Raw genomic sequence first — 13,740 nt, forward strand, 5'->3', positions numbered from 1 at the left:
TGGAGATGGAGACAACAAAAGCACCACAAAGTTAGGCTGTGAACCACAAATATATATATTTCCATGGAATGTAGTACAAAGTGCAACCCTCTATCTCATCTGCTAATGCTGAAGTAGCATTGCTCCACTAGTACTATACTCCTCTTTACTCTTGCACACAATATGCCTCTTAATTCACCATCTCACTCGAGGAGTCGCTCACAAATGCTCCCATTTATGATCATAATAAATATGAAATTATGCTGATATGAAGTAGTAATAGTTAACTATCCGTCCGTTAATATCTAGCTAGATTTCAGGGTCTATTCGATTTAGAGGAATTCTGTTGAAATTAAACTGTTTCATGTGAAAATCCTGTAAAATTATGTGTTGCGAAGGAGCCGTGAGGTGCAATTAATTGGATGTGATGAAGCCGCTGGTGAAGGGAACGCCGGTCTGCGGCAGCCAGTTGTCGCCGAGCACCATGCTGGTGACGGTGAAGTTGCCGGCGTCGGCGCCGGTGCCGAGGACGTGGAAGCCCGGCCACGTGACGCGGCGGCTGGTGTCGGCGCCGGGGCCGGAGTTGTTGTACTCGGCGTAGAAGAGCGTGTCGAGGGCGAAGTCGCCGGCCCACGGCATCCAGCCGGCCGGGTCGACGAGGTCGCCGACGAAGGACTCCATGACCACCGTGCGGGAGTAGTTCTTCCACGGCCGGCCGAGGTAGGTGAGCGTCCGGTATCCTCCGGCGGAGGCGGCGGCGGCGAGCTCCGGCGCGGCGAGGAGGGAGCAGCCCTGGATGGAGGTGCCGGTGTTCTGGTTGGGGTCGGAGCGGCCCTGCGCCGTGACGGTGTTGCTCTGGCCCGGCATGGGGAGGCGGGAGAGGAAGGCGCAGCCCTGGAAGACGACGGCGGCGTTGCCGAAGACGTAGTCGACGGTGCCGTAGACGTCGCAGCCGCGGTAGAACTGGCGGAGGGAGTGCGTGTACAGCGTGTCCTGGTACGCCTCGAAGCTGCACCCGTAGAACGCCGACAGGTCGGCGCCGGAGCGCAGCGCCACCGCCTGGTGCTTCCACGGCCCCGCCGTGTTCCGGAACGTCATGTTCATCGCCACGAACCCTTGCCCCACCACAGCTGCATCGTGTCATATATATTTATGCCATATGTTAGGTGGTTGCTCTCCTTCTGCTCGATGCTATAAGATGTTTTAACGTTGCTTTAAGTTAAACTTATTCAGCTTTAACCAAGTTTATAAAAGAATGCATCCATTTACAACGTAAATATCTTGACGGCTCATTTATTTATTTGTCATGATATTTACGGCTCATTTATTTATTTGTCATGATAGATGTCGATGTATTTTTCGATATCCTCGACTAAGTTTAACTTGAAACAAAAACTAAAATTACTTACGATTATGATATATATGGAATGGATGGAGTCACATGTTTGTAACCTAAATAAAAAGATATAGCGATGATGATTTTTTGTGATATAGAACGGATGGAGTGACATGTTTGTAACCTAAATAAATATATCGATGATGATTTTTTTAATGACGAGTTTGTAGACAAATAGGAAAACTTTGAACGTGCGTTTAGATGATTTAATTTAATTATGTTTTAGCAGGAGAGTATAAGAGTATTAGTAGTTAGAAAATCAGGGGAAGCGTTTCTGCAGCTCGAGGGATATGTGCTAATTGCAAAAATACAAATACAGCATCGCTACTACTATAAAATATGTGCTAGATATGGCGCGTGATGATTTGACGAGACCACAAACATCCACGTGTCATATCGGAGATGGATCTTGTAGTGTTGCATGGGACCAAGTAGAATTAATTAAAAGCGACGTTTTTAGGTTTCACCCTCCCTAATCCATGCACACATACGCATGCCAATGATAGCATTATATCATGCTCCGTTGCCTGCTTAGCTAACTAGCTTGTTTCATACTCCAATTTCATTCGTTCCTTTAATAGTGCAAGCTCACTAATGGCCACTATATAGTTGCTACCTAGTCGATCTCTTCCACTGTTTCAAAAATTTTAGCCTAATAAAACTGTAAAGAAATATTTGAGATAAGTGAACAAATTAAAATTTCGTGATAGTGTTAGTTTTTAATTTGAAGCACTTACCGAAGGTGGCGGAGTTAAAGGTGGTCCAGCCATCGACGACGCTCCGGTTGCCGGTGATCACCGTGTGGCTGATGCCGTCGCCGACCATCATGATGTACTTCTTGTGCTTGGGCACCACCACGTTCTCGTCGTACACGCCGGCGAGCACGTATATGACGTAGTGCCCGGTGCTGCCGTCGAGGTTGTTCGGCGCGGCCGCCACGGCGTCCCCAATCGTCGTGTAGTTCCCGGCGCCGCCCTGGTCCACCGTCACCACCCCGTTCACCGCCACCGTCCTCTCGGGCCCCTCGATCGCCATGCGCCGTGCCATCTCGTCGTCGGTCACGTCGAACAGGCCCCGCCTGTTCGCCGTCGCGGCCGCCGGTGGCTTCTTCCCGTGGCCGTGGCCGTGGTGCGGCTTCTTGTTGCCGCCGCCGCCGTGCTTGGAGCCCTTGGCCGTGGGCACCCACGCCCTGGTGAAGAGCGACAGCGAGAGGCTGTACAGCTTGGTGCCGTTGGCGATGGGCTCGGCGAGGCCGCCGTCGCGCTCCGACCACGCCGACGACGCGGCCTGCAGGCCGTCGAGGCAGGTCTGCTGGTTGGTGAGGATCGCCGACAGTAGCGTGTGCACGTCGTCGGCCTGCGGGTCGAGCAGCGTGTCCGTGCTCCTCAGCGCGTCGCCGGCGGAGGCGAGGAAGTCGATGTTGAGCTCCGACATGAGCTGGCAGTCGCGCAGCGCGCCGACGGCCCCCGGCGAGAGGCCGCGGTGGCGGGCGAGGTACCTGTCCACGAGTGCCGCGAACCTCCGGGCGCTCTCCAGCGACCTGGCGACCGAGAAGCGGCCGTACGTGTACAGGTCGCTGGACCCGCGCGGCGGCAGCACAGTCCGGCAGAAGGTCGGGTCCGTCGTGTCGTTGCACGCCGTCGACGGCGACACCTGCGCGGACGGCGGCGCGTCGCCGCCGTCGGCGGCGGCGACCGACGACGACAGCGCCATCAGCGAGAGCAGCAGCAGCGCCCCGCACAGCGCCTTCTTGATCTTCCCCTCGTAGTAAACCGCCATTGCAGCTAGCTCGATCAGCTCGCAATGGTGTGTCGATCTGCTCGATCGATCGCGTTTGCAGTGTGTGATCGATACGAGAAGTGAATTAGTGGGCGTTTTATAGGCGGATTAAGCTGCACACAACGAGAGCTGGAGTAGCTAACTTTTTTGCGTCTCGATAAAACGCGTGGAAATAATTAAGGATAGATCATTTCATGCATGCATGCAAGTGGGCAGGAAATGTGCGTGTAGGTCACAGCTAGCACTCGAGCTGGACAGAGTATATTTTAGGAGTATTTTTCTTATTATTATCATGGAGAATTGATGAGGTTTGGGTTGGTTTGGTCGGATCCAAATTAAATGGTGGTCTTTGTGTTGTTCTTTTGTGCTTTTGGTCAAAGTAAAAGGGCTAAGGGTTGACTCATCATGACTTTACTACTACCTCCGTTTTATAATATAAGATGTTTGACTTTTTTGGTTGCAACGTTTAATCATTCGTCTTATTCAAAAATTTAGTACAAATATAAAAAATGAAAAATTGTGCTTAAAGTTCTTTTGATAATAAATTAAGTCACAAGCAAAATAAATGATATTTTCATAATTTTTTGAATAAGATAAATGATCAAACATTGCAAGAAAAAAAGTCATACATCTTACATTATGAAACGGAGGGAGTAATAACTAGTATAATTTGATCTTCCGTCATTTTTCTTATTGTTGTCTATATATCTATGTCGTAGACTTGTAGTAGAGTATATGACTATTTGATTGATTGGTTGACTACCTTAGCTCGCTGCTCTTTTGCTAGAAAATAGGTAATTGGCTATAGAAGGTTGCCCTGTCCAGCCTATTAGTCAGAACAAATATTCAATGTTCTAATTTAATTTGTAATTCATTCGCATGTGATTTATTCATGACATTGGAATATCTAACTTCAATTTGGATGTCCTCTAATTTGGCCTTCTAACTATTATTGAGGGGATGGGGATCGAGTGGGTGGAATAGCCAAGGAAGGGGGTTGGAGTTGCGGAAGATGGCTTGTTAATTTGTTGGGGATGGGAAGTACTCAGGAGGAGAGTACAGTTGGACTAAATGCCCAAGGTCACACGGGCTGACCCATGGCACAATAATTTGGATAGTCCAGTCATGAGATGGCCTGACCGTTAGGACATGCATAGGCCTCTCCCGAGGCATGGCATGTTGGGTCAGTACGGCCTGATAAAATGGTTAGCACGATGGTGGCATGATCTAATGGTCATGGGCTCATGGTATGTTTCCCCCTCCCCTAGCTCTCGTGGGCTAGCTGCTGGCATAGAACGCGTGTTGTATATAAGTTCGCTCAATTCACCATCCCTCCTAGCATCACTTGGTCGCTCGCTCAGCCAACACTAACCCTAACCCTAGGTCCCTAGATCGGTCTATTCCGTCTCGTCAGCTTTGTCGCCTCGCCATAGATCCATCATGTCTTCGTCTCCGGTCGCCGCCTCGCTAGTTCTACGACCATGGACGCTCAACGGATCCATTCCTTCTCTAACCATTTCCTTCTCTGTCCTCTTTTTATTCCTTTTTTGCCCCCTAAATCCTAGTCCCAGTCACGTCTTCTTATAGCTTCGTCAATCTTTGTCTTTAATGAAAACTCCAGTGCTCTACACAGGTATGGTACTAACCCTAAAACTAACCCCATGTAGCATTATTTGATCTTTTTTTCCTCCATCCGAACCCAGCTTATTTATTCTTGCGAGTAGCAAGCTCATTGTTGAGCGGTAGCCGCTATTGAGGAACCGTAGTACCCATGATGGATGAAGATCTTACCTCCATTAACTATTAGTTAAGGACTACGGGGATGTGTGGTGACAATAAAAATGGTATGGTGAACGAATGTGTGGAGGTGTTCAGCAACACTTCGAGTCCGCTGATTGATGTCCCTAGCGATGATGAGCCATAGTCATAGCAGGATCTGGTCGACGATACTAGTTCTACTAGTCCTAGTGCTGGTACCAGTGGAGCACCGTTGGATTTAGCGTCAACAACAAGAGGGCCAAATCTCAGGTATGGTCTGAATTTGAGGAGCTTTTTGAGGAGCACAATGTAATTACTTCCATAGAACTTTGTCAACTCATTCATACAGGGGTAATAACATTTTCTTAGGCATGTTAACACAGGCAAACCGAGAAGAATTGTGTCTAATAGTCCATGCTTAATTTTAATGCAGATAGTTTTGTTTGTCACTGAGAATATAGTCTGGATGTTGCTAGAATACAACTGTGCAAAGGTTGATTGCTGTAGAGGAATAGAGGATCTTCCTATTAATTTGTTTTGTGAATGCGCTGCTTTGAAGGAGTATGTTAAGTTAGCTTATAACCTAGGTTTATTTCGCTCTCTAGGACAGAAAGGTTTTGCTAGGATTTCCAGCTTAGAAAGAGAGAACAGGACACAAACATGCCAGACCACAAAAGCAAACAACACAAGTTCAGAGAGGCCTTCAAACATCTAGTTAACAGAGCACCTGAGCCGAAAGGAAAACTAAGAAGCTACCAGGGATCCTAAAACACTTCTCATCCAATTCCTGACCGAGAGGGAGCAAACTGTCAAACAGCAGCATGCAGGTCCGAGATCGATCAGATTATCAACTTCTTTTATTTTTTAAACATTTTTAATAAATAAATTTGTTACCGTATAAATATTTTGGACATGCTAGTGATGGTAGCGTGGCAAAACAATGCTGCCACACAAGCTGCTGGTTGGCATAGCAGGCTTGCCACATCACCGACGCTGACGTGTCAGTGTTGGCTTGTCATGCCACTTTCACTGGTGTGACAAACCTGTCACGCCAAACACTCTGTGTGGCAGCGTTGGCTTGTCATGCCAGTATTGGTGGCGTGACCAAACTGTTCATTACAGCGAAAATATATTTTATTTGATGTTTAGTAATAAAATTATTTAAAAAATATATAAAAAATAAAAATAATTCTAGATTCACGAAAGCTTCATGTTCCCCTTGCTCGAGGAGCGGTTTCCACTGTGTTGGCATGCAAGAGTAACACACGGGAAACCATATTTAGGGACAGTTTGAGGAGTGACTGCAAGTTGTCTCAGATCCTCCCTACCGTCACATCGGGGATTTCAACGGTCAAGATCTACCACCAGGGTGTGCTACAGTGAATTCTACAGTACACCACCAGTACAGTGATTCGCTGAGTATTGCTTTTGTTTCACTAACGGTGGTCAGTATGACGGTTAAAGTTACCGTCGTACTTTCAACTGCATGCTATCCCAATACATTATTTAGAGAGCAAGGGAGGAGCTGCGCGCGCAGCCGGCCAGCGTGCATCCTCGCGCGCGGTCGAATTAATTCAGACACGACGCATGTTATTCATGAGGATTATATATTCAGAGTGATCAGCATGAGCGCAATTAAGCATGCATCCACGTAACAAAAGTGCAGCTAGATCGATCGATCTACGTACTGCGTACTGTGATAGGCCGAGACGACGGCGACTCGTATCTCCACACACATGCAACAACGATAGCTCATCACCGGGCCGGCACCGTCAAAACCCACTGATTTCTCGATCGCGAGCATCCAACCAACTTTTAATTAAGCTGTCGACCTTATGTACGTAGGGGCGACCGAACAACATATTTATGAATGATAAATAATTTATAAATAAAAATTATATATATGTTTTTTTAGGCATTTAAAAGTTTAAGGTTGATTGGAAAATAGAATTCGGTGAAAAAATATTAAAATTAATTCTAAATTGAAGGATAAAATTTTAAATTTAAATTTATAAATATAAGTAGAAGCCAAAAGATTAGATAATTGTAGTTACCTGTTACTACGTTATAAGCGCACTGGCTGGCGGCTTGTGCATCCCTGGTTTTGCAGCCAGGCCATTGGCAATCTACATGGATGGCTACTTTCCTACTAACTCGTGAATTCATTTTTCTTTTATGCTTACACATCAAATTTAAATTTTTAATCTTCAATTTAAAAATTGATTTTGGGTTTATAATCTCAACGTAGTTTATTTTTTAGTGTTTACTTTTATATCATCAAGAATATATATATATATATATAATTTATGAATTATTTTTCGTTTTTAAATATATTGTTTGGCTTTTTCTCCCGATAACCCCGGCTAGTTGCTGCTGTCACATATATATATGCTGGCGAGTGGTGCGTGCTAGCTTGTGCCTACGGATGTAACACTCGAATAAGCATGGACAAATTTGATGATCAATGAGACCACGACGGATCAATGCTGTGTCTGATTTTTCTTTTCTTTTTTGAAGCGGTTAATTTCGGGCTTAATTTAGGCATGATCCACGCATTGGCAGGTAGGCATGCATGCACCCACTGATCAAAGCGTAGTACAATAATACGCCTAGTGATGTGCTAGTAGATCATTATTAGTGCTTGCTCCATTTGTAAATTATCAAAGAGATGTACTACCTACATGGAAGTATTTTCACGACCGATCGATCGACCCAGTGATATCATTTCACATGCACACAGCAGTGACGTAACTATGATTTTAATTATATAAGGATATGCCTGTCAAAAAATTATAATATACAATTTGCTAAATCCACTTTAACAAATCGATAATAATTGTAAAACTAAAAACATGATTTAATAAATATGTATTATGTAACAGATATTCTTATTTAGTTGAGTTTTTTTACAAATATACATATATACTGATCTATATTGGGTATGACGTACTGCGGGGTATGTCAGGACATATTTGGTATACCCTATAGCTCCGCCCCTAACACGTATGGATTTTAAAATCATATCTCGTCCATTTCAGCTACAAAAATATTATCAAATGACACAATAAGAACAAGTTTTTGGTGCCATTGAGTTTTTTGGGAGAGTATAACTCGAGACGCACACGAACACACACCATAACGCACGCACACACGTGGATGTGTGAGAAAAAAATACATGGATAAAATGCGTGAGTTGCGATACGCTCGCGCGTCCGCGCGGGTACCCGAGCACTGCTCGGTTCTCGTGCCATTGAGTTAAAGCGCCGTTGAGTTCCTCTGCTGCTTCAAAACTTCTCAGAAAGTTGTATGTACTTCAAATTTTACTTCGTTCGTTTCTCCTGCTTCTAAACTTCCCCCAAATATCGTCGAGCAACACTGAGTTCCAGGGACGCATTTAGAGGGTGATCCGGGCACCATAAAACAATTGTAAGAAAAATATCACTTGCATGCTCCTCCCGTCCGTTGATCATTAGTTAACTGTCTAATTTCAATAAAATAACCATTTGACCCTCTGGATAAACATAAAAATTTACAAATTACGTATTGAAGATATAAAAGTTGATAGTATGAGACTATTAATAGTTATGAGTTTATTGCGATACAATATTTATGAAAATTTATTTTTAAACACTGAAATAAAAAAATGAATTTGCTTTATTTTTTAAAAAGTCATAAAAACAAGGAGTATTCAACAAAGGACTACCAATGCTCACGATATATTTTTAACAATGCTCCCAATCAAAAAATCTATTGTCCTATTAAATTTCAAATAAAAAAATTATTTGCTACATTTATTTTATTTTTAAAATTTATGTCTATGAGGACGTCCCAGAATCTAGGTGGTGCAACGCTCCGAGACATATCAGCGTGAAATATCTGAATGGATGGGGTCTCAAATTAAACCCAAATAATTACGGTAATTATCCAACATCATCACAGACCCCGACATGTCTTAAAGAGGACACTACAAAGGCTCTAATTCATCGGATATGAAATAGAATACACAACCGTTGGAATAGCCATACCAATCATCTACATCATACGCCTGTCGACCACTCGATGGTGGCAACCAAAAGCGTACCCCAGAGACTCGATCTCAACAAAGGCATATTCCCCGGTTATCTCAATCATTTCAAACCCATCCTCATGTGGGACTAGTCGTCTATGAATGCAACATAGTCTCACATAAATCATCTCAAGTATGATATCTAAATAATAAGTGGTTCTAAGCATAAAATATAAATAATCTTAATAAATTCCAAATAGTACTTGGCGACAAGCTATACATATTGGCTCATGCGGTAAGCGTGCTAGGGTAAATCCCTAGTTAGAACCATCCTGGAAATCTGCAACATCACAAGCTACATCAAACTCCTCATCCAAACAGTCATTACCTGCAGCAGGGTCTGAGTAAAAACAAGTAAAAGGAACCAAGAAATCAGTACGTTAATCAAATTAATGTACTGGTAAGTCGGGAACAACCCTAGCATACTACATGTTGGCCATATTCAAGGATAAACTGTGTATAGGTTAATTTGCATAAATGCCGATTTTAGTTCACAACATGCTTCGCAACGGAATTTTATAACAATAGTATAGAGTAAGTAAAACTTATAATGTAAATGGATAAATAAATATCCCTCAAGGTAGATCATCACCTCTTACCATCATCTCATCGCCACTCACTAAACTTTACCCAAGTTCACTAACAAAACATTCTAATCATTTTTCAAGTTCACAAGAGTTTATCAAAATCAACAACTATACTCATGACACTTCACCATGCCGCTCATGACCGTGAGCATGGCTAATCGATTAGTTTTAGACTCTGCAGAGTTTGTACAACTTTTAAGCCCACATGATATGAATCGCTCTAGTTTATCTGATATCCGTCGGTATTACCACACTCTACACATTGAGTGTGATCTAGAGGTCATAACAAAACCGTTACATTATTTATTGTCTAGCCTTGCACCAGCACGATGTGTGTTTTACCCATGCTACTAGCAAAGTAGCGCCACTAGGTAGCGGGCCCACGCTTTAACCTAGCGCCGCAAGGAACCTAGCCAGGAATCCCTCACGAGACACGACACCGTTGTATTGGATAAACTGCCCACTCAAATCATCACATACCACAAGTCATTAATCAATTTCAACATATCACAAATCATAGGAAGTTCCAATAGGTTACCAAAACCCGGTAACCCATACCCTTCGGCCTATCAAGATGCAAGGCTAAACTCTAAACAACTTAATAGGTTAAGACCAGCCCATACTTAGCACATGTGGTTTGTACTATTTTCATTAGTTGGTCACATAGAGTGAGGTCCTTAATCGACTCGGACGAACGCTCCCCCTATCGGTGCATAACTACCACCATATGTACACTACTCGTCGCCCAAGTCTAAAAACAAGTTATCTCCATTCTCAGTTCACAATACTCACACATTTAAAATTCTGTCCAGCAGCATCAAAATAACATTTTTCACATATAACATTTATCAAAATGAGTTATTTGCAAGACGGTAGCCGAATATAAGCATATAACGGCAATATAAGTATAACATAATTCCAAAGAACACAATAATAATAAGCACCCTATGGTTACAACCAGCAAGGATTCAATATTTCAAGGTATGTAATGCAACAATTAGGTCATATGTACAATTCCTACATTTATATAATTCCTTTTACCAAAATTAATACTAGCTAGCATATGCATGTTTGCAATAGAATCATTTAGCCCAATAAAACATAGGATTAATATGGTCAAACGAGGGGCTAAATTGTCTTCGTCTGCAAACACCTGAACCTGGTCGTCAACAAACTCACCCTCTTCTTTTTCGACGTATTCTTTCTCTATGCAAAATACGCGTATACGCTAAATACAAAAATGCATAAAAACCAAAAATGCATGAAAATACATGAAACTTATGCAGTGAGTGTGTGCTGGTCTCAGGTGGTCTGTGGTGGAGTAATTTTTATTTTATCACTTTATTTTACAGAGATATGTATTTTATAATTAAAAAGGTTTAAAAAGGGCTAAGTTTTATTAAGCAACATTTTTGCACAGAAGTGAAGAAAATTCATTTTAAAAATTACAGAGCATGATTTTAGAAAATTAATAGAAGTGGTTTCACAATTTTTAGAGCTATTTTCAATTTGTTATGAATTTAACAAGGTCTAGGCAACATTTAGGGCAAAACAAAAATAAAGAAAAAGTTTATACAAAAAGTACCAAGTTTCATATTTTTGTAAAATAGTTCACAGTTTTATGAATCTAACAAAACTAGTTTCACAATTTTCGGAGTTAAAATGAATTTTCTACAAATTTTACAAGTTTTGCTCATTCTCTACTTTAAAAAAAAAATAGTTAGTGCATGCAAGGGCTCGTTTAGTGCAAAAGGGTTAGTGCATGAGCTGTCTCAAGATACTAGGGTGCTCACCAAGCGAAGAAACGGAGGAAGCGAGGTCCATGGGAGAGGCGGAGACGGTGGCCGGCGGTGAGGTCGGTGACGTCCACCACGTGTTCGATGGATTGCTTCCAGGGCAAAAGAGGTACGGGTGAGCTCGGCGTGATGCGTAGATTACATTACATAGGAAGAAAGAGAGAGGAACTCACCAAAGGTGTAGAACGACGACGACTAAGTTTCCGAAGCCGAGAAAGATGGCCGAGCTCTGAGCATCCTGTGTGTGGGGTGCGGTTTCTTGGACTTGGAACGCGATGTGGGGAGGATGCCCTTCTCCTGCCGTATTGGCTTAAGAAATAAGGAAGAGTGGAGTGGGGGAGTGAGAGAGAGAGGCGGCTGGTGCACTCATGGGATTTCTTGGGCTTCAATTACGCATGGAGGGCAGTGGCTGCTGTGAGGAGAGAGTGGGAGGCTGCCATGTGGGTCCTAGGGGGTGTGGAGCCCACTTGTAAGTGAAAGAAAATCAAAACTGGCTTAAAGACCAAGTCAAGGAAGGTTGTCTGCCAAGGATCTTTGGAGGGGATTGAAGGGAGATTTCGTGCAGCAAGGAACCTGGGCTAGTGATCCTCTTGGTCGAGGGTGATGTGGAGAGTAAAAGTGCTGAAGTGGTTTGGGTTAGAAGTCTCTGGTTTAGACTTAATGAAGTGATGAATATGGGTTGACATGTTTAGTAGCCGTTGACAGTGTACTTAGCAGCTGATTGGATTTTTTGGAGGGAGAGAAAAAAAGGTTTAGAGAGTGATACAAGGTGTGCCACTACTCAGGGAGTTAGAAGAAAGTTAGTAGAAGACTTTGGCTGAAACCAAACTTCAAAAAGAGATTTTGAAATAAATTTTACAGAGAGAGCAAGTTTGAATCTGCTAAGTAGTTTTTCAGGATTTTGAAGAGATTTAAATAGATCAACGAGTTATCAAAACTTAAATAAAAATTATAAAAAAATTGTGAGTTGATTTCTGTCATATCAAGGTATTTTTGAGAATTATTCTAGAATTTTTGGATGTATATAATTACCATATTAATTGTTTTTGTGACTCTAGGCCTATTATTGCATGTGATGATGAGACGATTAAGATCAAAAAACAATTAAAATCACTCCATAACCACATGATGCATTTAAATTAAATTTAGTCTCAGGTTTACAGGCTTGGGTATGTTAGAATGTCAAAATATTCCGCACTAATTATTTAGTCTCATTAGTTACATAAAACACACATTCCTGCACTCAAACAAAATTTTCCATCGTTTTTAAAGCTTATATTCAAACATCAATCATCAAGGACATTAAAGACCAATATTAATAGTGAAACGGTAGAAAATATAACGATAAGAGCATGAAAGGGATCAAGTTCAAATTTCAGTGATATAGGAGGGATTAGGTAAATTTTAGGGGTATAGAAGGGATAGAGTGAGTTTTTATGGGTACACAAGGAATTTACCCATTATTAAAAGTGAAAACAGTTTTTGCGTTGTATACGAGCGTTATTTAAAAGAAAACGGAGGAGCAGAAATGTTTCCTACTTTCATTCAAGAATTAAATTAACTAGCGAGGCTCTGGTCCGGGCTCTGGGAGTGAGGCCGAGTCTCTCTACACACGTCTACTAATTAAAAGGCCAGACAGCCCAATATGCCCATATATACCCAATTATCAATGTGGCCCATTTAGTCATGTAGTCTTACTCTGCAACAATCATCGTCACTTTTGTCAGGCCCGGACTGCAGTAGCCAAGTAGGGATTGGATAAAATTAATGGGACCTATATAGGTTGTTTTTTGATATTTTAATTTGCACAATATATAAAGATAGCAATCGACGTAAGATAGGACCTATAAATCACATCAAATAATCCTAACCTTTTGAGAGGAGAGAGGAGAGAGATAATATATTTTAATTTATATGGATAATCCATATAGCTAAAGGTAGCTCATCCTATTTTATTTCCTAATGTCTTCTTTCACAATAATAAAGTAGTCTATATAAAGCTATTAAGATCACTTTTGACACACGTTAGAGCAAGTTGAATAGTACAGTTAACTACTAGCTTCAATTCATCTATAGTTAATCTAGTAGCCAACTCATACAATAGTTATCTACAAAATATTAGTACATGGTCCTACATGTCATATATGTGTCTTGGAATCCGTGTGCAGCTGGCTATAAATTAGTAGCACATCTCTTTTCTCTTTTCCCTTTCATATCTTTAAAATATACTTATAGGCTACTATTGTAATTGCTCTTATGGATATCCTTAACTGGGAGCTCTGAACTTATGTTCAGTGTATGCACCTAGGATTGTTGGGATATGTTTACAGATGTTTGGAATTCTTTTTTGCCCTTTTTTTGTCAAAAGAAGCAAAGTAG

The 13,740-nt window shown here is 42.1% G+C and overlaps 1 protein-coding gene across 1 annotated transcript; it reads right to left on the bottom strand.

Annotated features, from left to right (window-relative positions):
- Positions 1 to 40: 40 nt before the first annotated feature.
- LOC102723054 (pectinesterase-like) lies at positions 41 to 3,183 on the bottom strand. The gene is made up of 2 exons (XM_006654238.3): positions 2,113 to 3,183; positions 41 to 1,109 (listed from the first exon to the last, which is right to left on the bottom strand). Exons 1-2 carry the CDS (start codon positions 3,152 to 3,154, stop codon positions 394 to 396), a joined length of 1,758 nt encoding a protein of 585 aa, XP_006654301.3. The 5' UTR covers positions 3,155 to 3,183; the 3' UTR covers positions 41 to 393.
- Between the last annotated feature and the right edge of the window lie 10,557 nt (positions 3,184 to 13,740).

This window comes from Oryza brachyantha, chromosome 5 (genome assembly GCF_000231095.2).
Source record: "Oryza brachyantha chromosome 5, ObraRS2, whole genome shotgun sequence".
NCBI lineage: Eukaryota > Viridiplantae > Streptophyta > Magnoliopsida > Poales > Poaceae > Oryza > Oryza brachyantha.

Coding starts and splice junctions, on each gene's coding strand:
- LOC102723054 (XM_006654238.3), bottom strand. CDS start 3,154: ATGGCGGTTTACTACGAGGGGAAGATCAAGAAGGCGCTGTGCGGGGCG. Junction 1,110..2,112: donor CTTTAACTCCGCCACCTTCG/GTAAGTGCTTCA, acceptor GACACGATGCAG/CTGTGGTGGGGCAAGGGTTC.